This window comes from Hirsutella rhossiliensis (assembly GCF_020360975.1).
Source record: "Hirsutella rhossiliensis strain HR02 chromosome Unknown scaffold00007, whole genome shotgun sequence".
Taxonomy (NCBI): Eukaryota; Fungi; Ascomycota; class Sordariomycetes; order Hypocreales; family Ophiocordycipitaceae; genus Hirsutella; species Hirsutella rhossiliensis.
In genome coordinates, this window is record NW_025408673.1 from 239,951 (window position 1) to 265,025 (window position 25,075).

The 25,075-nt window shown below is 59.9% G+C and overlaps 9 protein-coding genes and 1 non-coding gene across 10 annotated transcripts; 5 read left to right on the plus strand and 5 right to left on the minus strand.

The window, feature by feature from the left end:
• Positions 1–196: 196 nt before the first annotated feature.
• Positions 197–1,750, minus strand: HRG_06796 (citrate synthase, peroxisomal; the record flags this gene model as incomplete). Its single annotated transcript, XM_044865267.1, has 3 exons — positions 197–692; positions 763–1,646; positions 1,700–1,750. 3 exons carry the CDS (start codon positions 1,748–1,750, stop codon positions 197–199), a joined length of 1,431 nt encoding a protein of 476 aa, XP_044719229.1.
• Positions 1,751–2,217: 467 nt separating this feature from the next.
• On the minus strand, positions 2,218–3,939 carry HRG_06797 (putative ccch zinc finger dna binding protein; the record flags this gene model as incomplete). Its single annotated transcript, XM_044865268.1, has 2 exons — positions 2,218–3,151; positions 3,215–3,939. The coding sequence occupies 2 exons, from the start codon at positions 3,937–3,939 to the stop codon at positions 2,218–2,220; spliced, it is 1,659 nt and encodes a 552-aa protein (XP_044719230.1).
• Positions 3,940–4,815: 876 nt separating this feature from the next.
• On the plus strand, positions 4,816–6,312 carry HRG_06798 (major facilitator superfamily domain-containing protein; the record flags this gene model as incomplete). The annotated part of the gene is made up of 3 exons (XM_044865269.1): positions 4,816–4,908; positions 4,961–5,099; positions 5,150–6,312. 3 exons carry the CDS (start codon positions 4,816–4,818, stop codon positions 6,310–6,312), a joined length of 1,395 nt encoding a protein of 464 aa, XP_044719231.1.
• A 429-nt stretch (positions 6,313–6,741) lies between these two features.
• On the plus strand, positions 6,742–6,837 carry HRG_12110. Its single transcript has one exon. It is a non-coding gene; the product is annotated as a tRNA-Ala (tRNA).
• A 1,029-nt stretch (positions 6,838–7,866) lies between these two features.
• HRG_06799 (isocitrate lyase family domain-containing protein) lies at positions 7,867–9,609 on the plus strand (the record flags this gene model as incomplete). The annotated part of the gene is made up of 2 exons (XM_044865270.1): positions 7,867–8,164; positions 8,216–9,609. The coding sequence occupies 2 exons, from the start codon at positions 7,867–7,869 to the stop codon at positions 9,607–9,609; spliced, it is 1,692 nt and encodes a 563-aa protein (XP_044719232.1).
• A 322-nt stretch (positions 9,610–9,931) lies between these two features.
• Positions 9,932–10,953, minus strand: HRG_06800 (enoyl-(Acyl carrier protein) reductase domain-containing protein; the record flags this gene model as incomplete). Its single annotated transcript, XM_044865271.1, has 3 exons — positions 9,932–10,585; positions 10,657–10,798; positions 10,886–10,953. 3 exons carry the CDS (start codon positions 10,951–10,953, stop codon positions 9,932–9,934), a joined length of 864 nt encoding a protein of 287 aa, XP_044719233.1.
• Positions 10,954–12,621: 1,668 nt separating this feature from the next.
• On the plus strand, positions 12,622–14,304 carry HRG_06801 (glutamine synthetase, catalytic domain-containing protein; the record flags this gene model as incomplete). The annotated part of the gene is made up of 3 exons (XM_044865272.1): positions 12,622–13,051; positions 13,103–14,096; positions 14,274–14,304. 3 exons carry the CDS (start codon positions 12,622–12,624, stop codon positions 14,302–14,304), a joined length of 1,455 nt encoding a protein of 484 aa, XP_044719234.1.
• A 939-nt stretch (positions 14,305–15,243) lies between these two features.
• HRG_06802 (heat-labile enterotoxin alpha chain domain-containing protein) lies at positions 15,244–16,386 on the minus strand (the record flags this gene model as incomplete). The annotated part of the gene is made up of 1 exon (XM_044865273.1): positions 15,244–16,386. One exon carries the CDS (start codon positions 16,384–16,386, stop codon positions 15,244–15,246), a length of 1,143 nt encoding a protein of 380 aa, XP_044719235.1.
• Positions 16,387–18,815: 2,429 nt separating this feature from the next.
• Positions 18,816–19,614, plus strand: HRG_06803 (uncharacterized protein; the record flags this gene model as incomplete). The annotated part of the gene is made up of 2 exons (XM_044865274.1): positions 18,816–18,990; positions 19,106–19,614. The coding sequence occupies 2 exons, from the start codon at positions 18,816–18,818 to the stop codon at positions 19,612–19,614; spliced, it is 684 nt and encodes a 227-aa protein (XP_044719236.1).
• A 1,701-nt stretch (positions 19,615–21,315) lies between these two features.
• Positions 21,316–23,538, minus strand: HRG_06804 (peptidase c65 otubain domain-containing protein; the record flags this gene model as incomplete). Its single annotated transcript, XM_044865275.1, has 5 exons — positions 21,316–21,567; positions 21,616–22,559; positions 22,704–22,767; positions 22,910–22,996; positions 23,050–23,538. The coding sequence occupies 5 exons, from the start codon at positions 23,536–23,538 to the stop codon at positions 21,316–21,318; spliced, it is 1,836 nt and encodes a 611-aa protein (XP_044719237.1).
• Positions 23,539–25,075: the final 1,537 nt, after the last annotated feature.

A 25,075-nucleotide genomic window follows, 5' to 3' on the forward strand; every position in this document is an offset into this window, starting at 1 on the left:
AGCCGTATTAGAAAATTATAAGGATATCTGGCTAGTGGCAAACCTGGTCTTGACGTGAATGCTGTCTGGCATGGGGCACGTGGGCAGACACGGCGTCGGAGAGGAGAAGCAAGTCTATTCCCAAGCCGCTAACAAAGGTATTACATACAAGCAAGGTTGAACCACGCTTACCCTACACCGCAGAGTAAGACACAGCTTACCGGCCCTCGACCTGCTTGAGGAGGCCGGCGAGGTTGATGCTCTTGGGCCGCTCAATGGGCAGGCCTAGGGCGCGGTCCCAGACGAGCTGAGCGAGTGGCCCGAGGCCGCGCGAAACTCCAAAGGTGGCCGTGTAGTAGAGGGTCTCAGTAAAGCCGTAGTGGTGGAAGAGAACGCCCGATGAGGAGTCGACGTTGGGGTAGGGGTTCTTTGTCTTGCCGTGCTTCTTGAGCACCTCGGGCGCGATGCGGCTGTTCTTCTCGACGAGCTGGAAGACGGGGTCGTTGGCAATCTCGGGCCGGGCGGCGGCGTAGTCCATGAGGGCCTCGAAGCGCGGGTCGGGCTTGCGCAGGACGGCGTGGCCGTAGCCGGGGACGACGCGGCCCGAGTTGAGCGTCGACCACAGGTAGTCGTGGATGTCCTGCTCGGTGTACTTGTCGGGGATATTTTCCTTCATCTGGATGATCCAGCGGAGGACCTCTTGGGCGGCGAGGCTGCGAGGGGAGGGGCCGGGTCAGTCAAGGACGCCTCTTGGTCAGGGATGGTGTTCACAAGGGGATTTACCCGTGCAGCGGCCCGGCGAGACCCTGAAGGCCGGCGCTGTAGGAGAGGAAAGGGTCGCTCAGGGCGCTGCCGACGAGGTGAGTGGCGTGTGCAGAGACGTTGCCGCCCTCGTGGTCGCCATGGAGGGCGAGGTAGAGGCGGAGGAGGTCCTGGAAGTTTTCGTTTTCGCGGCCGCCTTTGCCGAGCATGGCGGCGAAGTTGTAGGACCAGTCCTGGGCGGGATCGACCTCGGCAGGCAGGGCGCCGCCGCCGCGGTAAGCGTTTTGGTAAATCTTTGCGGCAATGGTGGGCAGCTTGGCAAGGAGGGAGATGCAGTCGTCAAAGGTGGGCTCCCAGTAGTCGGCCTTGTTGAGGCCGCGCTCGTAGGCACGCGCAAACTTGGACTCGTAGCTCAGGGCCGAGACGGCCATGGCAAACTGCGTCATGGGGTGCAGGTCGCGGGGGAAGTCGTCGAGCATCTTTGCGACAAAGGGCGGAATGGCGGCCTTTTCGGCCAACTCGCGCGACAGCCCGCGGACCTGGGAGACGGAGGGGACGCGGCCGGTGAGCAGGAGCCAGAACATGGCCTCGGGCAGCATCTCCGTGCCCGAGGTGCCCTTTGGCAGCTCGCGCTGGCAGTCCTTGATGGTGCGGCCGTGGAAGCGGATGCCCTCGTTTGCGTCGAGGACAGAGCCCTCCCAGACCATGGCCTTGAGGCCGCGCATGCCGCCGAGCGTGTTTTCGACCTTGACCTCGCCGATTGTCTTGTCGGCGTGGGCCTTGACCCTTTTCAACAGCTCGCGCTTGGCCGGGATGACGTCGCGGAGCGTTGCCTTGAGATCCGGCTCGGCCGTCGAGTAGCTGCTGCGGCCGGTGCCGAGGGGGCTGTTGGCGGCGACGAGCGGCTGGCTACGTTAGAGGGGCCCGTTGTAGATGTCGAGAGAGACAGACGGCGCACCTTGATGGAGCTCAAGGCCCGGCGGCCAGAGCATCTCAGACGGAGGGCCATGGTTTTGCGGATTGGTGACGCTGGATGGGCCGGAGAGGAGGGAGGAGAATTGCGTGGGTAAATCGAGGGGGAGACGTTGGGGAAAGGAAGGGAAATCCGGGGTCAGCCTTTTTCCTTTTCCCGCCAGCCAATTCGTAACTTATGCGTACCTCGGCTTGACTCACCGGGTCAGAGCAAGGAGTTAGAATTGACTGGCTGCTCGAGACGGAAGAGGGGGGGAAGAGACAGCCGAGGGAACCCGTCGTGGGCCGGACTAGCGGATCGCCACGGCAGCTCGTGGTTGGCTGCGAGGATGCAGGGGCCTAATGCGAGACTGCCGACGCCTGCATGTTCAACCATGTCTTGGCTTGGCTTGGGCAGAGAGAAGGCTGTAACCCTTTCATTTAGAAGTCTGGCTATTTCATAAAGCAAATTATAGCTTCTGCTTCTAAATCGAAGCCGGCCTTTCGCATCTCCAGACTCGTCGCTTAGGTAGACATAGTCGACTTGATGCTGTCCAGCTCGATGAGCTTGCCACTGCTTTTCCTCGAGCTTATCCCCTGTTCCTCCTCCTCGCCCAACGCCGCCCTTGTCGTCATCGTGGGAACGTCATCCTCATCAGTGGTGCTGGCCGCAGTGCTGGCCCTCGCCGACGATGACTGCCGGTTGTGAGGCGGGTCGTTGGTGGCGGGCACATATCTAGCCACCGCCAACTCCTCGCTGTGTGACTGAGGCGACAGCTTGCAGTAGCCATTGCCGCCGCGATGCTTGCAGTCCCCGTTCTGGCACACGTGGCCACAAGTGCACGCCGCGTTTCGGCACGCGCCGCGCTTGCCACATGGCATGGACCGCGCCAGCGACTCGAGTGCCTGCTTGAAGCCCTCCTCGAGCGGACCGTGGTCGTAGCCACAGTGGTCGCCCGCCTCGCAGAAGCCGTTGAGGTGAAAGTTGTTGCATACCCGCTGCCTGCTGATGTGTGCCTTGAGTCGGCTGAGGATCTCGAGGCCAGACGGTGGTATGTAAGGATCAAGACGGAAGCCGTTCTTGTTGACTGCCACCTGGCCTTCGGGTATGTTACCTTTTTTGGGCAACGCGAGAACGTCGAGCCCGGCCAGGAGCGAAGTCGCATGCGCACTATATCCGTTCATAAAGTCAGTGGCCACATCTGAACGCATGTTGAACAGTGGCGGAGTTCTGCGTCTGGGCTCCTGTAGGGAGCCACCGGCGGCCGACTGGGGGTCATTAGTCGTTGACCTCCATGTTGCTTTTGAATTCGTCGCATCTTCGATGTGAAGATTCTTGCAGGCCTTGCCGTACTTGCACCGTCCAGACGAGTGAAATCGGCAAACGGCCTTTTGCCCGTCTGTTCTGGTAGGGGCTTGGTCTCCCAGCGACCATGTAGGGGCCCCTCCGGAGGCAGCCCTGGCGGATGAGAATACAGGTGGCGGAGCCCGATGCAGGGCAGTCCCGTCCAGTGGGGTCGACCGGAAGACGCCAGGCAGCTCCTCGATGCCTAGGTCGAGCTTGGTGAATTCGTCGTGGAACTTGACGCCAGGGGTGTTGATTAGAGTGAAGCGCCCATAATTCCCCATGTAAGGCACAAGGTCGGAAATGTATCCGACGTCATGGCAAGCGGCAAAGTAAATGTGCTTGCACTGGGTGTTTTCGGCCCACAGGTTCATCATGGCGCGCAGCTTGAAGTCGGCATTCTCCTTCAAGTCGCCCGCGTCGACAAACTCGGCGAGGCCGTAGGAGCGGTTGAAGCTGGCGACAAAGGGAGCAAGAGAGCGCCTCTCGGTCCCCGCTAAACCAACCTTGTGGAGCGTCTTGGACAGGCCAGCGAGGTTTGCGTAGATGCGCACCATGACCTGGCAATGCTCGAGGCCCTTGAGCTGAAGACTGGCCTTGATGGACTCGTGGAGCAGCTGTGCAGCATGGCTGCCGCCATCAGCGCCCTTGGACAAGAGGCTCTCGTGGAAGACGTAGCCGTCGCCGTCGACGAGGACGAGGACAAACGGGTTCCGCTCCTGGCCCCGGGCCATCTGCTTGTACTTTTCCCGCGCATCTCGCTCCTCCTCGTAGTCGCTCTTGAGGCGCCTGTAGCCCTCGAGCAGGGCCGAGTACTTGTCGAGGATGTCTGGCAGGGCATTGTTGGTGCGGTAGTCGGCGAGCTGACTCGCGGCTCGTTCGATGTCGGGGTCGCTGAGCATCGTGGCGCGAACTGTGGATCCAACGAGTGGATGCGAGCTTTCCAAGCCAGCGTCAGCTTATTAGCTGCAGCATCAAGACGGAGCCACAATGCTACCCTGCTGGCCAGGTCTTACTGTGTCTCCGGACGCCGTCCTGTAGGGACCAATGGCTCGGTCGGTGAGGTTGAGAGGCCGACGGGAATGATGCGACGACGAAGAGTGGGCAGCAAAAGGCCCAAGGCCCGAGCTTGCTACACAATCATGAAAAGATCGTACGAGTCGGGTGCCTTAGCTAAGCATCGAAGCCGTTGTGCCTGGTGCCCCTGGTGCCCCATTCTCTCCGCCACATGACTAAGACACATGGCTGAGACATGCAGAAAAGGGTGCCCACCCCGAGGGTGCCTTTATTATTAGCATGTCTCCACTCTCCAACAATGGGAATCGGCGATAAAGATGTCACCAAGAGAGGCAAGAAGTCTGCAACTCTACCGCAAGGTACCCCAGTCTATTGATGCCCAATCACAACTCGCTCCAACTCGTATTAGCTTATTGGCCTCTTTTCCTCTTCTCGGCAGCAAAGGGACGACCGCTCCTTGGTCCTCTACGCTTTGTCCTTGTCATTGCGCTCTGCTTCATAACCTGCTCCATAACTTGAACCCATGGTGGTATCAATACTGCCCTGCTACTGTAATGCCATCCGACGACATGCGCCTACGGCTAGTGACTCGCTTGCCGAGGAATACTGACTCATTCGCCGCACAATAGCAATCAATGTCTTGATGCGGGGAGTTGGTCGCTGGTTGCCACGACTCAAAGAAGCTCACTCGGCTCTTCCTGGCTGGCCAGAAGCTCGCCGACTGATTCCCCGAAGCATTGACGCTTTGACTCGCCCAAATAATGTCGACAACGCCATGGAACAAGCCAATCCTCGCTCGACAGCGCTCCTCTTCCAACTTCATCGTAACCACAGTCTCGGTCGCCGTCTTCACTGTATATCCTGACCTCACTCCCATCACCGTTGCACGCTCTGACCGCCAGCCAGGACATCTTCCTCTATGCCGTCATTATTCCCGTCCTGCCATTTGCCCTGACCGACCGAATTGGCATCCCAAAGGATGACGTGCAGCACTGGGTTTCCGTATCGCTCGCAGTCTTTGCCGCCGCCGTGCTTTGCTCGTCACGTTGGTCGTCCTCATCACCTACCAAGAACTCACAGCTGATGAAAAAGTAGCCACCTTTGGCTATGTCGCCGACTGCACCCAGAGCCGCCGAATCCCCATGCTCCTTGGCCTCGTCCTGCTGCTCGGCACCTCCCTCCTTCTCTGCTTCAGCACCAACATTGCCATGCTGCTCATTGGCAGAGTCCTCCAGGGCATGTCTGCAGCCATGGTATGGAGTGTCGGGCTGGCACTCGTCGTCGACGCTGTTGACGGCCAGAAGCTCGGCGAGGCAATGGGATGGGTCGGCTCGGCCACTAGTTTCGGAACCCTGGTTGCGCCGTTGCTGGGCGGTCTCGTCTACTCAGGCGCGGGATACTATTCCGTGTTCGCAATGTGCTTTGCCCTAATTGCCCTCGACGTCGTGTTACGGCTGTGCATCATTGAGCCCAAAGACGCAAAGCGTTGGCTCAAGGCCCAGGAACCAGAACGAGAGCCCCTCATTGCTGAAGCAGACGGCATCGGCACGCGCGAAAGACGGGATCAGCCAAATACAGGGTCATCTGCCGAGACCAATGCGACCGAACGGCCTACAAGCCCGTCACTAAAGAAGCTGGCGCATCTGTTGAGCAAGCCCCGCCTCCTCGCTGCTCTTTTCGGCACAGTCATCGAGTCTGGCGTCCAAACGTGCTTTGACAGCACGCTACCCTTGTTTGTCTCGTCCACGTTTGGCTGGGAGGCCACCGGCGCCGGACTGGTATTCCTAGCCCTCATTCTGCCGACGTTCCTTGGTCCCTTTGCGGGAGCCTTGAGCGATCGATACGGTCCGAAATGGCCGGCCACGATTGGGTTACTGGCGGCGGCACCGCTTTTGGTGTGCCTGCGGTTTGTGACCGAGAATACCATCGGCCACCAAGTCCTGCTATGTGCGCTGTTGGCGGGCATTGGACTATCTTTGACTTTTGTCTTTGGCCCTCTCATGGCAGAGATTACCTGGGCTATCCAGGAAGGCAGTGACGACCCCACCGTGGAGCCCTACGCACTGGTCTATGGCCTGCACACCATGTCTTTTTCCGTTGGCGGGATACTGGGTCCCGTGCTGGGCGGTCTGATCCGTGACAGGCTCGGATGGCCGACCATGGGGTTGGTGTTTGGCGTGGCCAACGTTGTGGCGTCCGTCGTGCAGATTATTTGGACTGGGGGCCCTTTGAGGTTAAGTGCAGGCCAATCAGCGTAGATGTGGTTTGTTGCTACTCAAATGTTGCCGCTGGACTGCTGGTGCTGTGCTTTCTACTTCTAAAAGGGCGTGGTCTCGGTGGCACGCCTGACAAGGTTGCATTTGCTACTCGAGGCTGGACCTGCTTGCCCGCCTGAGGCCCTCTATGATTGCAAGACGGAAAGGCGACAGGTGCTACGAAGAGTGTTGCATAATCTAAGGTTTAATTCAATACTTGAAAGTGGGAATGAAGCTGCACGGAGCGGCCATGATAAGGAGACGAGACTGGCAGGTAGCACGGGGCAGCCTGTACTCCTCGTCCCTCTTGCACTCCCCGGGCCTCCATCTATTTAGTGCAACTGTGCATTCCATTTACCGGTGTCTAGAGGTGCGATGTGAGACCATGGGCATATAAACCATAAAGTAGCGAATGTCCTCAACAACAAGCAAGCCCCGATAGCTCAGCGGTAGAGCGTTTCAACTGCAAAGTTGTAGAAAACGGCAAGTGCCTTGGAAAGGTCGCCAGTTCAACTCTGGCTTGGGGCAATTCCTTTTTTTTACTGTTCAATTCTCTTGCTGCTCATCTCTTCGACTGCGCAAACGGCGCAACTGGTTGCCGGGGTGATGTCCTGTTAGAGTGCCGCATAATCGTCGGTACTTGATTTACTTGCAAAAGCCCATCTTAGTACAAGTACCGGCATCATATTTTGACTGGACGGGCTTCTTTCACGCAACGAAAGCCTTCGAAGGCGTTCGACGTGGAAACACCCTGTGTCTGGACTGTCTGCTGGCCTGGGCTTATGTTTAGGATAAGACGAGGTGGGTAGCCCACGGTAAAAATGGAGGACAGAAGGCACGGCTCAGAAACAATAAAAGGGGGGGAGGAAGGAGTGCAGTTGTACGGTGAAGAGAATTTACCTAGGTTGATGGGGACTGGTAGGAGGGAATCGGGATAAACAGCAGGCGTACAAGACAGTTGGCGACACTTTGGTAAGTTTCTCACCGCTTGTTGCCCTTTCCACATGTAAGAAAATATATGAAAACCATAAAATAAATCGCCTATTTAAATACTTTCTCGACAATAAACAGCCCATATGAATCAGGGCCGCCTGCAAACGTTAAGGTTGTCGAATGTCGTCACGCACGCTTGATGGCCCCACTATGGCTTACACGCTGTCGATTCCCACCAAGCGCCGTTCCGAGGTCCGTCGGCTGCTGAGTAATATGTCCTCGCTCCGAGCCTAGCCGTCGCAGCCCCGCTCGCAGCCGACGCCGTTGCGCCGAAACCAACCCTCGACGTCAGCCTCTCCCTCGTCTCCCGCCACAGCTGACGGCCGGCTCAACCTCCTTCCTAACGGAATCGACGCAAAGCCGGCCTCACGCAATCCTCTTCTCTGCTGCCCCCTCACCATGATGCGGAGACTGGCAACACGAGCCCCCGGGCGAGTCCTCTCATCCACGGCCGCCTCACGAGCCCCGGCCTGCATCGCCTCCTCCGCATCAGCCCCCTCCCCGACCTTTGGCAGCTTGCGCAGCAATCTCACATCCGCCCGCACCGTGTCGTCGTCCGCCGCCATGGCCGCGCCTAACAACCCCTTCTACCACGCCACCCCGCCCGCCGACTCCTTCCAGCTGCTGCCCGAGTCGCAAAAGGCCGGCGAGGCAGAGGACGCCCTGTACGAGGCTCAGATCAAGGAGGTCGAGGCTTGGTGGTCGTCGCCCCGGTTCGCCGGCATCAAGCGGCCCTACAGCGCGGCCGATGTCGTCTCCAAGCGCGGCACCCAGAACATCTCGTATCCGAGCTCAGTCATGGCCACCAAGCTCTTCAACCTGATCCGCGAGCGCCAGTCCAGGGGCGAGCCCATCCACACCCGTGAGTTCATCCACCCGGCTTCCCCCTTCTTTCTGGCTCTAACCCCACCAGTCGGCGCCATCGACCCCGTCCAAATGACACAGCAGGCCCCCCATCAGGAAGTCCTCTACATCTCCGGCTGGGCATGCTCCTCGCTCCTCACCTCCACCAACGAGGTCTCGCCCGACTTTGGCGACTACCCCTATAACACGGTCCCCAACCAGGTCCAGCGCCTGGCCAAGGCACAGTCGATGCACGACCGCAAGCAGTGGGACGCGCGCCGCAAGCTCTCGGCCGACGAGCGTGCAAAGACACCCTACGTCGACTATCTGCGTCCCATCGTTGCCGACGGCGACACGGGCCACGGCGGCCTCTCGGCCGTGCTCAAGCTGGCCAAGCTGTTTGCGGAGAACGGCGCGGCGGCCGTCCACTTCGAGGACCAACTGCACGGCGGCAAAAAGTGCGGCCACCTCGCGGGCAAGGTGCTGGTGCCGACGGGCGAGCACATCAACCGCCTCAACGCCGCGCGCTTCCAGTGGGACGTCATGGGCTGCGAGAACCTCGTCATTGCCCGCACCGACTCCGAGTCGGGCAAGCTGCTATCCTCGGCCATTGACGTGCGCGACCACGAATTCATCCTCGGCGTCGCTGATCCGGCTATCGAGCCCCTTGCCGAGGCCATGCAGGCCATGGAGGCCCGCGGTGCGTCGGGCGCCGACATTGACGCCTTTGAGGCCAAGTGGGTTGCCGGCACCCGGCTCATCACCTTTGACGAGGCCGCCGAGGCGCACATGCGCAGCCAGGGCGTCGGCCAGGACAAAGTCGAAGAGTACCGCGCCGCCACGGCCGCCGACCGCGACATGGGCATCACGCGGCGCCGCGCGCTGGCCGCCCACTACGCCGGGTCGCCAGTCTACTTCAATTGGGACGTGCCGCGCACGCGCGAGGGTTACTACCACTTCCGCGCGGGCATGGCGGCCGCCACCAAGCGCGCGCTCGCCTTTGCGCCCTACGCTGACCTGCTCTGGGTCGAGACGGGCGACCCATCGGTCGATGTGGCCACACGCCTGGGCCGCGCCGTGCGCGACGCTCACCCGGCCAAGGGCCTCGTGTACAACCTGTCACCGTCGTTCAACTGGATGGCACACGGCTTCACGCCCGAGACGCTGCGCAGCTTCGTCTGGGACATTGCGCGCGAGGGCTTCGTGCTGCAGCTCGTCTCGCTCGCGGGGCTGCACTCGACGGCCGCCGCGTCGACGGAGCTGGCGCGCGCGTTCCGTGCCGACGGCATGAAGGCCTACGTCGACCTGGTGCAGCGCCGCGAGAAGGACCTCGGCTGCGAAGTGCTGACGCACCAGAAGTGGAGCGGCGCGAGCTACATTGACGGCATACTCGGGGCCATTCAGAGCGGCAGCTCGAGTAGTAAGAGCATGGGCAAGGGCAACACCGAGGGCCAGTTTGACTAGGGGCATTTTCGGTGCTCGGCGAATTTTGAATCGTAATTCCATATGCGCTATAGCATTCGGGCGGAGTTGACGGATTTTCTTGGTATTATTATGTCTCGGCTTGGTGAGTTTTTTACGTCTCCCAGCCAAGCAGCTGATGTAGTAGTATAAATCGCACGCATGGAGACAGTCCAGCGCATAGGAAACACAAGATCCTCGGCATCGTGCACTTGTTGCCAAGCACGCCGCAGCCACTCGTGTCCCTGAATCAGACGGACCCAAAGTCATGTTGCTGGTGATGGTTGTCTTCATTTCCCTCCTCTTGATCCTTGGACTGCGCCTTCTACTCGAGCGAGCTCTTGGGGGCGTTGTTCTGGGGCGCTGGCGCGGGGGGCCCCTCGGGGGTGACGTAGGCCTTGCTCAGGCCGCCGTCGACGACAAAATCGTGTCCGTTGACGAAGCTCGACTCGTCGCTGGCGAGGAAGACGACGGCGTGGGCCTGCTCGACGGCCTCTCCGAAGCGGCCGGTGGGAAAGTGCACCTCGCGGCGGTGACGCTTGGCGGCATCGTCGCCGAGCCAATCCTGGAGGAGCGGAGTGTTGAGGGGCGCAGGGCAGAGCGAGTTAAAGCGGAAACCCTCGCGGGCGTGGACCATGGCCAGCTCGCGGGTGAGGGCGAGGACGGCGCCCTTGGAGGCGGTGTAGGCGAGCTGCGGGGTGGCGGCACCCATGAGGGCGACAAACGAGGCCGTGTTGATGACGGAGCCGCGGCGCTTGGCGTGGCGGCGCAGAGCGAGGACGGCGTGCTTGCAGCCGAACCAGACGCCCTTGACGTTGATGCTCTGCGTCAGGTCCCAGATGGCCTCGGGGGTGTTGACGGCGTCGTCGTCCTTGGCATGCATGATGCCGGCGTTGTTAAACATGACGTCGAGGCCGCCCCAGGCGTCGACGCTCTCGACGAGGGCCTGGACCTCGCTTTCCTTGGAGACGTCGCACTTCTAGACGGCGGCGATGCGGCGTCAGTGACGGCCAAGAGGAAAGCGAGGACGGCTTGGGGATGGCGGCGCACCTTAATCTCAACCATGGCAGCCGAGGGGACGAGCTGCTTGACCTTTGCCTGGGCCTTCTCGAGGGCCTCGAGGGAAATGTCGGACATGAGGACGTTGGCGCCCTCCTTGGCGAAGAGGATGGACGTCTCGAGGCCGATGCCGCTGGCTGTGCGTCAGCAGGGGGATTCTCAAGGGCAGGCACGCCGCGATGGGCAGTTGGTCGGGTGCGATGGGAGAGCTTCGACTCACCCGGCGGCGCCCGTGATGACGGCGTTTTTGCCAGCGAGGCGGCCGGAGGAGGAGGGAGTCGAGGCCATTGCGGGAGAGGGAGGGTGAATCGCCGTGGAAGCCGGTGGGAGTGTCTGGGAGGTTTGCGTCTGAAGGAAGTTGGTAGAGACTTGGGACAAGGAGAGGATTGAGGCGATTGGAGCTTGGTCGAAGATGGAGGCCGATGGCAGGGAGGGGAGCTGGGAGGAGGGGCAGCAAGACGAGGAGGAGGGGTCAATGTCTTGGCGAGTCAGTCTGATGCCCAATGCATTCGGTACAGCGCGGAGACCTGTCGGTACGTACATGCGGCGCAAAGATAAGATGCTCCGATAATCTCAGCACAGGACAGGGCCAGGATGAAGAGGTACTGTGCTGTACCTGACGACGGCGGCAATTACGTGTGAGAAACACGTCCGGTACCCCAAAGTCCTTTTCTCCCTCCCATGCACCTCGGAGCAGCGATGTCTCTTACAGCTAGCCGGGGACGTTGGGCACAAGCACAAGGGAAAGGGAGGATTCCGGGAGGTTACAAACAGACCAGTCGTCGAACCAGACCCTCTGTCTCGGGATTACTTCTTGTAACGTATTCCCGGGGCCATTTCGAAACATCAACCATGGACAGGACTGTACGCCGGGTAATAGGCACGGGACTCGGGCGGCGGTTGGACGGGGCGGTCTCGGTGCGCGCCTGTCGGCCGCCAAGGCCCGCTTTCTCCACTCCGACCGCAATGCCTTGTTTCCCCGCCTTGGTTGCTTTTTGCCGAGTATTTGCACGGTACAATTGTCTACCGGTAACTAGGGCTCGTCTCTTGCCGTGTTGTGTTGGGTAGGTTGGGTAAGCCGGTGCAAGAGACATGCCGCGGCCGCCACCGTCATCGGCTCAGACTCGACGATGCCGGCCCCATGCCTCATTCGGACGGGCGGCTGCCGAGCATGTCCGCATCGGGCAATGCAACCCCATCTGTGCGATCCTTGTCGAGTCGAGGGGCCTCATTGGCAAAGCTGTTTTGCGCGCGGCCCAACTGCACTGCGGTAGCATCGGAGACGTGCATTGAGCCCAGGCTTGTTGAGGCATGCTCGAGAATGCATATCCGGAACGTGCAGACACCTTATATATACGCTTCATTGCCCTTGCAGATGGCCTTGGCTCGGGCCGGGGACTCATATGCGTAAGTCATGATTCAAGGTTATCACGGCAATATTCTGCCTACCTACCTTCAGTGTATACACAAACCCATCAGGGTCCTCGATATTCCCTCCGTGCATCAATGGTTCTGTCAGCGAGGGAATAGCCGCCGCCGCCGGCTCCGAGCCGAGCCAATTGGCTGCCCATTCCTGACAAGCATGGTCGAGCTTGTGCCTCCTGGTGCCCTTCTTGGCATTGCCGTTGAATGACGACCGTGCTTATGCCCAAAAGAGTACTCCGAAGTACCCCTGACCCCGGGGCCGCTTTGTGCGCCTAGCGTGTAGTACATTCGAGGTACCATACAGAGCAGGACAATCTCAGTTTTTCCCTTCCTTTTTGGCGTGTATATCTAGGCGTGCTGGAGACTTGAATGTACCAGCCCGTGACGCGCCCCCTCCATCCGCACCGCCATTTCGCCTCGGTGTCAACTTCACTCCAACTTCAACCTCATCCACCCCCTCCTCGACCCTCCGTCTTTGGCTTCACGTCCCCTCCCCCTCACTTCTCTCAACGGCCCCGCCAGTCTCCCACCATGGCGCCGCCCGCCGAAGACATCACCGTCGACGCCCTCCCCCGCCTCCTCGAGCACGACTCGCGCGTCAAGCTCGCCGGCATCGACGTCGACGGCATCCTGCGCGGCAAAATCGTGTCCAAGAAAAAGTTCCTCTCCGTCGCCCAGGCCGGCTTCGGCTTCTGCTCCGTCATCTTTGGCTGGGACATGCACGACCAGACCTACATGCGCGAGCTCAACGTGTCCAACGCCGCCAACGGCTACCGCGACATGCTCGCCATCCCGGACCTCGCCACCTTTCGTCGCATCCCCTGGGAGGCAAACGTGCCCTTTTTCCTCGTCAGCTTCTTCGACCCCGTCTCCCGCGAGCCCATTGCCGCCTGCCCCCGCGGCCTGCTCAAGTCCCAGACCGACCGCTTACAGGCCAGCGGCTTTCGCGCCATGGCCGGAGGTTTGTCTCTCTCTCTCTCTCTGTCCCATGCTGTCCGCTAATGCCCTGCAGCCGAGTACGAGTTCTACACCTTCCGCACCCCAGACTCCTCCTCGTCGTCCTCCTCCGACTCTCCAGCCGCCTTCCTCCAGCAGAACCCGCCCCATCTGCTCCCCTCGCTGACCGAGGGCATGTTTGGCTACTCGCTCACCCGCCCCGTCCATAACAAGGACTGGTACTACGACGTCTACGACACATGCTCCAGCTTCGCTTGCGATATCGAGGGCTGGCACACCGAGTCGGGTCCCGGCGTCTTCGAGGCCGCCCTCGAGTTCAACGAGGTAGCCGCCATGGCCGACCGCGCCAGTCTCTTCAAGTACGTCGTCAAGAGCGTCGGCGCCACCCACGGCGTCACCCCCTGTTTCATGGCAAAGCCCAAGGAAGGCCTGCCTGGCAACAGCGGCCACATGCACATCTCCATTGTCGACAAGGACGGCAACAACTTGCTGGCCCGCGACGGACTCGACGCCGACGCGCAGTACAAGGACATCGCCGGCCTGTCGGACCTCGGCCGCCATTTCCTCGCCGGCCTGCTCGAGGGCCTGCCCGACATCATGCCCATCCTCGCGCCCACAATCAACTCGTACAAGCGCCTCGTCGAAAACTTCTGGGCCCCCGTCACCGTCTCGTGGGGCTTTGAGCACCGCGCCGCCTCGATCCGCATCATCTCCCCGCCCACGTCAAAGGTGAGCGCCACGCGCCTCGAGGTCCGCGTCCCCGGCGCAGACTCCAACCCGCACTTTGTCCTCGCCGCCATCCTCGGCTGCGGCTGGCGCGGCGTCGAGAAGAAGCTCGCCATCCCCTGCCCGCCCCTCGCCATGGGCCAAGACGTCGGCGGCGACGCCGACCGCGGCGAGCGCCTCGCAAAGTCCCTCAAGGAGGCCACTGAGCGCTTCATACGCAAGGGAAGCATCGCCCGCGAGGTCTTTGGCGACGACTTTGTCGAACACTTTGGCGGGACGCGCGAGAATGAAGTGAGGCTGTTTGACGAGGCCGTGACAGACTGGTACGTTGCATATGCTCGACGAGCTTCTCCATGCTCGCTTCTCCGAACCCCACAAGACAGCTCTCCTGCCTTGTTGCTGTCAAGGTTCCCCATGCTTGCTTCCCAACCCCCGTATAATACCCCCCCGACCGGCACGGGTCAGACTCGACGCAACATGGGGCTGACGCTGCTTATCAGGGAGATGAAACGCTACATCGAGACCGTTTGAGCCGGAATGGCAGAGTATGGGGGAAGAGGAGGGAAAGGCATGCACGCATGTACAATGTACAGGCCAAGCGCACGCGCGCGCCAGCCTCAGACGTCCAAAGGATACCCACAATGTTGAACGCGTATTGATGCCATGGCGTCGCCCGCTTGAGGGGGTGTTTATAAACTGTCCATGGTCTGCGCTTGCAGTCCGCCCGCCCTCTCCCGTGTGGCCTGCATATCGACGCTCATCCCAGCCTCTGAGCCGCCTCATGAGGATCGGGGCGGCTCAGAAGGCAAACATGGTCAGAGGGACTTTGAATGCATAGACTAAGAAGTATAGATGCGCGTTGCATGTATGCGCTGGAGGTAGGGCCCTCTCTCCTTGCGCGGTCCAGCAATCTTCAACACACACCTGTGTGTGATGGCGCGCGTTCGTCACCAGATCCCGGCCGTCCCCCTGTCCCGCCGAGCTGATTGAATCAATGCCTGAGGTAGCCCTGCCACCGAGGGCCCGGGCCAGCGAGAGGAACCCGCACAGCCGTCGGAGCTGGACTCCCTTCGATATCCAACTCACACCCCTTACCTTTTTATCTATTTTCCCTCAGCATCCCCCCCCCCCTTTCTTCTGTTCCTATTTATTGTGGCAAAGGCGAATTTCACCCCTCCAGGGGACTGAGGACAGGCCTACATTGGGCTTCAGGTATGTACGCGCATACAGAGAATGTACAGTACGTGCTACCCGTAGGCCGATCTTCCTAGAGAGCAGACTAGGCGCCGCTTCTGAGGGACAAGCCTACGGGAATGTGCATCGCAAGCATGTAAGTTTGTATTCGTGCCGTGGCAGCAGCTACTTAGCCTAACCTGCGTCTTATACACATCTCCGGCCTCGACTCCAGCCCCGGATAGAACGCGCGTGCACCAACCCCCAATGCCGAGGCCCTGATCCATGTACCAGGCCCTAAGCCTTCATCGTACCAATGAGGCGGAACCCCAGGGGTCCATGCGGAGGGCTCACCTTGCCGGTGGCGGCGTCCGGAGCCGGGGCCGGGATGGGCTTCTTCCGCTCAAAGGCCGCCTCGCGAGAGCCGCCGCCCGGGACACTACCGTTGGCGCCCCCGTCAGGTGGGGAGTCCAAAAGGAACTTGCCCGTCCAGCCCACGGCCGCGCCGTTCTTGTCCATGAACTCGACGGCCCACTGCTCCAGCGTCTTTTCCTTGTACTTGGCCAGGCTGGCCTTGGTGCCGGCAAGGCGCGGCTCTCCGTGGCTGGCGCTCAAGCTGTCAAAGGTCGAGTTGTACTCGTCGTTGATGACCCACGCATGCATGTACTCGGGGAACTCTGCCTGGAACGCCTCTACATTTTTGAACCTTTGGATCTCATCGCGGTCAAACCCGCGGCCGGTTATATTTTTCAGCATGGGCATCCAAGCCTCAATCTGGTCCCAACGCACGCCTCCCAGGGCGGCGAACTCGTTCTCGGTCGCGTACTTCAAGACAACTCCAGACGCGTCGAGGTCGATCATGTTGGGCGTGGGGCGCACGCGGTAGACGTAGGCGCGCTTGCCCGAGCCTACAGCGTATCCAAGGGCGACGCTGAACCAGCTCGTGGTGGAGACGTAGGCATCGGCGAACTTTGCCTTGCCCTCGTGATGCGCCTGCAGGCTGTACGACCGGTTGCCGTGGCGCGCGCCGTGCTTCTTGGGCGCGATGCCGCCCCGGCGTCGGAACTCTTCGGGCGGCCTCGGGTCGCCGCGGTAGACGATCGTGGGGAGAGGCGGCTGCGCCCGGGCCGCCAGGCACTCCTTGGCGTCCTGGTACGGATATGTGCCCTTTGGATACCACCAGTTCACCCAGGTTGTGCAGAATAGCTTGGTGCCGCAGGCCTGCTCGGTCACGGCGATCTCGCATGTGTGCCACGACAGGCCGGGCTCGATCCAGGCGAGGAGGGTTGCCTCCGGCGAGGCGGCGGACATCGGCGCCGTCCTGTTAGGGATCGGCGCCGTCTTGTTAGGAGACGGGACTTGCACGGAATCATTTCGCCTTTCCAGGGCCGTGGCAAGCGCAAGGCCCGCGAATACGGCAAAGGCCATCGAGCCTATCATGGCTGCTTACTGGACGCGAACAAGGAGGAATGACGATGTGCTTTGGGATTTTGACCAGCACGGGACGGCATGTATTAGAGAGTAGTGACTGGCATGGATCGTTTGGCTCAAGACCGCCGGGACATCACTCGAGTCATATACCGAGCTCTGCTCGTGTTACTTTGGCACCGTGATTTGAGTCTTGACTGTCGTTGTCATGCTTGGGCACAGCGGTGGAGCGCGATGCATATTTCCATATATGGGCAGTTTACCCGCTTTTGATTTAGCTGACGTGACGGCATGTTCGTCGACGTTGGCCTGTTTCATAGTTTGGATGCCGAAAGCCAACATTTCGCTTGTGAATACAAGGCACGCACCCGCTTCATGACATGTAAAGGCGAAGCTTGGGGCTGCAATAGTTATCCTTGAATCCAAGGCTACTTTCCTCGAGGTAAGGTAATGGGTTAACTAGGCGGACAACCGCCTTAGCGGCCTTACACTCAAGCACTGCATGTCTGCCCGAATTCACATCACGGCCAAGCCATGCAGAAAACAGGCATCCAGCCCCCTAATAAAGCCGGGTCGAGAATCTCCACGCTCCGGTGGTGCCTGGGGACCTTAAAGGCGCGACTGCGGGGAATCGGAGCATACCGTGTGTCCATAGGCTGATGGACGAGGGGGTTATCGAGTAGTTGATATTGCACAGCTAATTACAGATGCCCTTAGACGGGCTATGCCGTCCAATGGTTGGACCGTCGAATGCGGTCCGCGGTGGTCGAAAGTCGAGACAGATGGTTCCGCTGGTGCTCACTCGAGTGTTTTCTCCAGCCATGGACCCACGGACATTCGGACATGGTCTTGACAAGACACTTAATCATCACCATTATGTTTCTTTGCCGGCGTCTGGAAGTATCCGCCTGTTTCGCCTGATGCCAAATACAGACGATAATGGCTGTATACGATGCCGGTCTTCGACTACCCTCTCACGCAGCCGGGTCAAGGGCATATCTGCACGAGGCCTTGTCCCATTCCAGGGACGATGCGGATCATTCGGGCTCATCTCCGTAGACGGGCGTGACTTGCCCGCCACAGCAAACCTTTGCGCGGCACTGTTACGAGACGGACTCAATGACCCAGTCATGTGGGCAGCTGCCACCTGTATCAACCAAGAAGACGTAATGAAAAGGGAAACCGGGTTCGGTACATGACCGAGATATATACATCAAGGCAAGCCGTATCATTATCGGGCCCGGAAAGGCGGAAAACGACGGCAGCCGAGCGCTCGAAGAGATACGCCTTGCCGCGGCCAGCATGTCGGCCGGATCCTTGGCACTGCCCTCAGCGATCGTGGTTTGAGCGCATCTGGGTACGGGAGCACGCACTCGACAGCACCGGTTTCGTCAGCGACGCGGCTGAACCAGGTGCTTCAAGAGGTTGCCGCTCGTCCCTACATCGCGATCAATCGCGGAGCTGCCGAGAGCGATGGCCACGCATTCCACACGGCTCTGACCTCGAACCCTCTCGGTATCCTTTACGCAGCTTGTCCAGACTTGCAGAGCCCGGGGCGGCCGGCAATCTCCCTCATCGGTGGAGCAGCATTGCGGCCGGAGACTGTTCCGAACGCGCCCGGCGGCTTATCCTTGCGCATCCGTCCCCTGGGAGAGCTGGCTGCCAGGCACTACACCCACACGGCCAGCAAGCGCCACGGCAGGGTGTCTCCCCTGGTGAGCACGAGCTCCGATGATCCGATGGCGGGCGGCATATCGCCCAACTATTAACTCCTTTAGGGAGATTCCTAGGGATCTTTGCCCGGTTTCTAGGTGTCTGTAAGGACCTGGGACAGGGTGAGGATGACGGCAATCGAAGGCCAGGGATACGTTCTTGGAAGGTCTCCTCAGTGAGAGGTGCTCATCGGAGCGACAGGCAAGAAGCCGTCGTCATTTCTAAGCATGCGTTGGGATACTCAGGACTTGAGAAGAAATGTATTCCCCCACGCTTGACAGAATGCGTCCAAGAGGTGACGCTGCTGCTTGTTACACGGGGCTTCAAAGCCTACCATTGTCAGACCGCACAAGGATTACTTTGTTCATCATTGCTGTCACCACTTCTCTGCAGCTAGAGCAGGCGGTAAACTGCTTCCCGTATGACTTGCTCCTCATCTGAAACCAAGACAGTTCCTAACAAAGCTCCAAGGCCAAACAGAGCTAGAAACGCCACGAAAGCTCAAGTAGCCGAGCTTGCGGGTGGCCAGCCAGGACGTCAGTCAGGCAAAGTGACGAGATTGTACAGCGTAGCGCAGGTATTAGAAAACGCCCAAGTCGGCGACAAGGCACGGGAAAGGCCTAGAGAAGTCCTCGAGGCCTAGTACAGTTAAGAAAGCTGCTTGAGCAGCCCGAGGGCGCCGACAATCTCGGCGGATTGCAGTTGTCCCATGTCCCCAGGCGTAACAAATGGGTGGTCGGGCTTCTATTCGATCAGCGAAGTTTGTCGCCCCTGCCATCTCACCCCTTTGTCCCCCCTTTGTCCTCACGCTCTTCTTTCAGTGCGAGCTCACACGATGGTGGGTGGAAACAGGAGCCACCCAGTTAGGCTCCGGCTTCTACGTCAACATTGCCGACGCCAAAAGTACGTTTACCCTAACGGCCAGCCGCACCCTCGAGGATCCACACGAAAGGAGAGATATTGCGGACCCTAGGAATTCTCCAACCACGCACAATGAAACGACTCCCACCGGGCTGAGCGAGCTTGAAACCGTCATCTCGGCCGCTCATGAAGAGGACCCCGAGCTACAGCAACGCGGACAATGACTATGGATCGATCCCGGTTCCCAATGAGGTCAACGCCTGCCCTCCTCGCGGGTTTAGGTTCGCTCTAAAGCTCGCGCACGATGACCTTCGTGCAAAGACTAACATGTCAGCGGCTACGGGGAGCGCTCCGGGCCAAGCAGCTGATGGCGAGCATAAGACGGTGCGTCTGTTGCGTGGAAAGCAAACTGGATATGACGTGGTCACGGGCTCGGGCCTGAGCGGGTCGCCCGTGTTTATGACATACAGAGGCCACGAAACGGTCGTTTCCATCCAGTGGGACCTCATCGTCGTATTGTGGCCTTCGAACCCGAGTCCTGACAGTGGCTCTCAGGAAAAAGTCCTCGAAATAGCTGCCACTAGCACCAAAGCGAACAGACAGAACAGTCAAGGAAGCGGGTGCGTTTCAGGTAGTCTGCAGTTCATCGACTTCCGGGGCTCATAAGGTGAGCTCGTACAGAGCTCCGGCTCCGAGGGGATGGGTCGGACCACGGGAAAATCCCGTTTTAGGCTGCTCACGGGGGTTTCATTGGCGGCTGACAAGATGGTTTAGTTTCAAGACTTTTGCTTCCAAAGAGTCAACGTCAGATGGGGAGTTGGTCCAGGAACGTCCAGCTGAAATGATGCTCATTGCGCTGGCTAACATGAACTGTGTCTCTAATGTAAACGGCCAACGCAAAGACGGCGAGCCGATCTCACCCCTGTCCTACGCAAGATCGTGTTCCGTGCTGGTGGTGTGCCAGGTGTGGAAAACACGTATGTACGAGGCAGCCCAATCGAGCGCCATCTCGTGTATGTATCACATCTGTCTCCCGTCCATCCATCCCGACGCATCTACATGGTGATGCCTTCGATTGGCTCGAGAGTGCGTGTGTGTGCTTACGCGTGCGTACGTCCCCGTATGCACAGCACGCCACGAGACGCCCACTTCCCTTCTTCGTCATCCCCGCCTCTTTTCCACAACTGAAACCCTTCCTCCACGGTGGTGAACTTGCAACTGTAGAAGAAAATATGAAGCCTGTGCTGTGCACTGCATCTCGCATCACGCGCCGAGATACGCAAGCACAGAAGGTATGTCTCGCCTCCTCCCTTTCACTCTCTTCACCTGACCTCCACCCCTCCCCCTCCCCCCGCCTCTCCCATCCTTCATCTGCCCCAGCTGACGACTCGCTTCCAGGGTGCGCGGCGTGTGCGGGTGATGGGCGATGGGTGGTTGAAAAGGGGATGGGACGGCCAAAGAGGACCATGGATGGGCCTTGTCCCACAGGCTGAGAGTCCGGGATCCGCAAACCCTGCGACGGCTGGCTGTACTTACGCGGCGCAGTCAATCAATGTGCGGCCTAGCAGCTCAAGACCAAGGTTCTGACGACGGCGCGCGGATAAGGAACATGTACTGAAGGGGGCGGCCGAGGTCGCGCAGCTGTTAACGTGGACACAAGCCCTCCCCTCCCCTTGGCCTTTCAAGGCCTGCGGGTGATCGACCGACTAGCTGCTCTAGCGCCCCGGTCTGGATCTCAACATCGCTGTGCCCGGCTCTAGTTGCTTGCCTGCCGAAGTGAAAATGCCTCGCACGAACCCCTCTCGACCGGTCTGCTGGGATGCCCGAGGCCACGCCGTTTCCCAGATATCCCAAGAGTCGCCGTGTGCTGCCCTCATTGCTTCTTGGGTAACCATGGAAGAAAAACCCTAGCTTTGTGTAGCTCCGTTAATAGTCGGCGCCTGCGTGACGCTTCCCTCCTTTTGTTCAGATTTGCTGCTCCTTGCCATGGCCTTCACTTGAAATCAGTGGTGCCCAAGAGCCAGGATGGATTGATGAGAAACAACGACGACGATCGTGGTCGCCAGCCGATGCCTAAACGCCGATGCTGTAGGGTAATCATCCTCCGTCCCTCCATACATGCGCTCATGACGTCTTGTGTTTTCTTTCCTTTTCCCGTTGACAACATTGATAACACCCCGTCCATGAATCCGACCCATCAACGCGCGCCAATGCCGCAAGAGAATAAAAATGACACGGAAAAAAGGAAGTTTTTGCCCCAATCTTCATCCGGGCCACATGCCATCGGCCCTGTGTTGAGATGCCTCCGTCTGCTGAGAAAGCATCGTCATTGGATGCAACCTGTCGCAAGCCAGGGCCGCTCAACAACTAAAAGTCTCGCTCCTTCTTTCCCCTTTTCTTCCCCGCGGCTCGCCCGTCCACGTTTTCTTCCTCGGGACTCCATTCCTCGGGGTGGAAATCTGGGTTCCCGTAGTGTGCCCTGTTCCAGACGCTATTCTTGAATGTGGTAGTCTTGACTTGAAAGGTCGATTCCCGAAAGGCGTTTTTGGATTCGTCATAATCCAGCTGCACCGGACTGAATCTGATGGGGTATCCGGCCGTCGATACCCCTCCGGCCGTCTGAACAAGAGGGGACCGCTTTGGCCCATCCATGCCTAAGCCACTGGCCGTCAAGGACGACGACATGGGGCCCAACGAGCCAGAGGGCGTCGGAGACTGGGCCGGTGCCGCGACTGACGTCTGCCGTGAGTGCGTTTGTTCTGTTGGTGTTCCCACGTCGTCGGCAAACGCAGGAGGCCACGAGCTCTGCTGCGTCGGCGAAAACGGCTCGCCCCCGATAGTGCGGGCGGCCGTCGGTGGTAGGGACAGCGACGATATGCTCGAGACGCCGGTGAGACCGGGAATCATGGGTAGGGCCTCGTAATCCATGGTCGAGTAGGCACCTAAGGTGGAGCTGGTGCCCGCAATGCGCACGTTGTGGGATAGGCTCGAGAGGCGCTGGACCAGCAGATCGGGGGATACCGGTGTGCGGTAGAGGATGTCGTAATGATCTGGACGATAGAGCAGGTAGATGGTGGGACCGGCGAGGGACGTTTCTTTGGCACCTGTTTCGTCGGTAAAGCGGTGATGGTTGACCTGGCTGCCGGGGCTGCGGTCGAGGTAGGCGATCTCGAGGACAAAGTCGACTGGGGTGAGCAGGACGTTGACGAGGGCGACGATGCCGAGATGCTCGATCTCGCGGTTGGGCAACTCGATGGTCTGGCTGCAGTAGGAGAGGATGTTCTGACCATCGGGCACAAAAGGATCGTAGGTCGAGGCGTTGGCCTTGAGGTAGGTGGCGGCCAGCAAGCGCAGGTAGTAGATGAGACCACCCTCGACCGAGGCATCGTTCCAGCGCTGCAGCAGCAAGGTGTAGGCCACGTCGGGGGTTTCGAGGTTGAGGGCCAGCTCGCGCAGAAGGCCAGTCATTTCGTCGGCCCAATCCTCAAAGTAGGTGTAACCGCCGACAGTGGAAAGCCGGTGGTTGAGGCTCATGATGCGCGCCACCTCGCCCTCGATTTTGCCCTGGTCGCCCGAGTCGATGAGCTTCTCAAAGTACGAGAAGCCAATGGCTGCGGCGACTGGTCAATATGCGTGTACTTGGAAAGGCCGGAGGCGCGGCGCCCATTGGCCGGCGCAGGAACCGCCTTGGGCAGGCATTTGGGGGAGATGGGTTAAGTTTTGCGACGCGGGCCAAAGGGAAAGAATCGACGCACCTCGCCAGCCGCAGTTGCCATCGCCCTGGATTGGCCGGTAGTGCGAGTAAGTCCGGGGAAGGGCCTGAGAGGAGCAAGGGTCAGCAGCGTCGCAATGAACGTCAGCACCTCCTCTGTGCCGGGTCCGGCATCTCATCATGGTGGCGTTCTGCAGGCCGACTTTGCCAACCAAGTCCAATGAGAGGGGTCGAGAGAGAGGCACGTACCACGGTCTTCTCGACGTAGACTTGGTCGGCTTTGGCATACTCGCGGGCGATGTTGCTGCTGGGCGTCTTGTCGCCGACCAGAGGGCCCTGGACGGGTCAGCGTGGGCAGAGATGAATGTGGCGAGGGGGAGGAGGCTTACCTCGAGGACGGGCTGGTAGTCCTTGGCGGCCTCTTGCTGGGCGGCCATGTCGTGCTGGTCGTCCATGGCGGCTGCGACTGCGGCGGCGGCGGCGGCGGCGGCGGCGGCGGAGCTGTAGGAGTGCTGCTGCTGCTGCTGCTGCTGCTGCTGCTGCTGCTGCCGCGGCCGATGCGGATGCGGATGCGGATGCGGGTGTTGGGGGTGGAAGTGGAGGTGGTGAGGCTGCTGGGGATGATGATGCGCGGTGAGGTGTTGCGGGTGCGATTGAGCCGGCGTCGACGGGATGGAGTTGCTGCTGTTGCCACTGCCATACAGGTAGCGCACGCTGCTCAGGTCGCTGGCGGCGGGCCTGGGAGCCGCTATGGCTTCGCTTCTAGTGGGACTGGCTCTGGCTGGCGGCGGTATGCCAAAGCCTAGCGCGAGACCGACGCCATTGGGAGGCACGAAGCACGGCGAGGACGCAAAAGGCGTGGGATGAGGATGAAACATGCCTCGCGCGTGCTCCTCGGTGAATTGTCGACGCCCGTCGTTTGGCTGGAACTGCGCTGCCAGAGGCGGAGAAAGAGTGTGTCTTGCGTGAGAGGGAGGGAGAGGGGGTTTTGGGTGGGAAACAGCAACCCCCGGCAGGCACCTTCTGTGTCCCGCTGCTGCCAAGGTTACTCTTGCCTGCTTGCGTTGCTGGATAGTGCAGATGGCAGCTGCGGTCGGGTAGCTCTTGCTCTTTAGCTTGGCCTGGGTGTAAAAAAGAAATGGCGGAAGGTGGTGCGACTCGGCAGCCTATAACAGAAGGAAGCAGGCTGTTTGGCTCTTCCCCAAAGTCCCCAAGGTGGATGAAAAGACCGGACAGGGTAGGTAGCGCTTGCAGTTCCTCATCAGCTATCTTTGCGGCTGCTCTCTCTCGCTCCCTCTCTCTCTCTGCAACTTCAACACAGGCCGGGCGACCTCGTCCTTTTCTGTCGCCGCTCGACCCTTTTCCCTCGTCTTCGCTGTTCCCCGCTCCCCCTTCTCGTGTTCTCTCACCTTGCAAGGTTACTTTGTACACTTTGTTGTGCCGATATAGGTGGAATCCCAGGGCCAAGCCGTCAGATTAGCGAGCTTGGGCAGAAATAATAAGGAGCATATGCAAAGCAATATCTGAAGAATGCGGGAAAAGAGCGTCCAGGGGAATGGATGGGATAAAAAGCAACATGAAAAGAGTCGCATTGGCTGGCGAGCCGAAGTCAGCGCCGGAGACGTGGCCAGCGCCGGAGCTGAGATGGAGCTGATGGAGCTGGAGGCACCCGCTCATAGTCGACAGCAACGATTGATCCACTATCGAACCTGGGGCATCATGCGAGGGCACTCGCCGGGCGGCTGCCAGGGCAGGGGGCCGTTGATGAGCCGGGGCCTGGGTTTGTAAGCCTGCAATATGTGGCAAGTCAAGATCTCTGATGCTTGCGGCTGGCTGGCTGCCCCCCCTCCCCCCTTGATGCATGTGTCGATTTGACAAGCGAGCCTTGATGACAAGCAGACCGATCGGCAGTGTACAGGAGGGGGGAGCACCAGGCCCTTGGGCAAGGAAGGGCCCTTTGCTCCCCGTTTTCTCGAATCCGAGACCCAAGACGTGGCGTTCCTCTGCGTGGCGTCATGTACATATGACTGTCCTCCCAGGACCCCGGCACGGCACGGGACAGGGCGGGACAGGCCAGAGCAACTCGGTTCAGGGACCGCAAGTGGCCTTCACTTCCCTGGCTCGCAGTGACGGGCGAGCGGGGCCCGAAGATACGCGGACATGACGGGCTCGGAAGGACACAAGGAAAGAGAAAGAGCGCGAGAGAAAGAGGGGGGGAGACAAGGGGAAAGAGAAAGATAGTCTGTGTTACGGTAAGAAACAAGCAGGGCCTGGAGCGAGGGTACGGATGGAGTCTCCCTCCCCATAAAAACGCACGACAGACACATGAGCGGCAAAGTATTGGCCCAATTTCGGATGGAGTCGAGAGGCAGAGAGCGAGAGCACGCTGCATACTATTACTCATGGGCACATGCA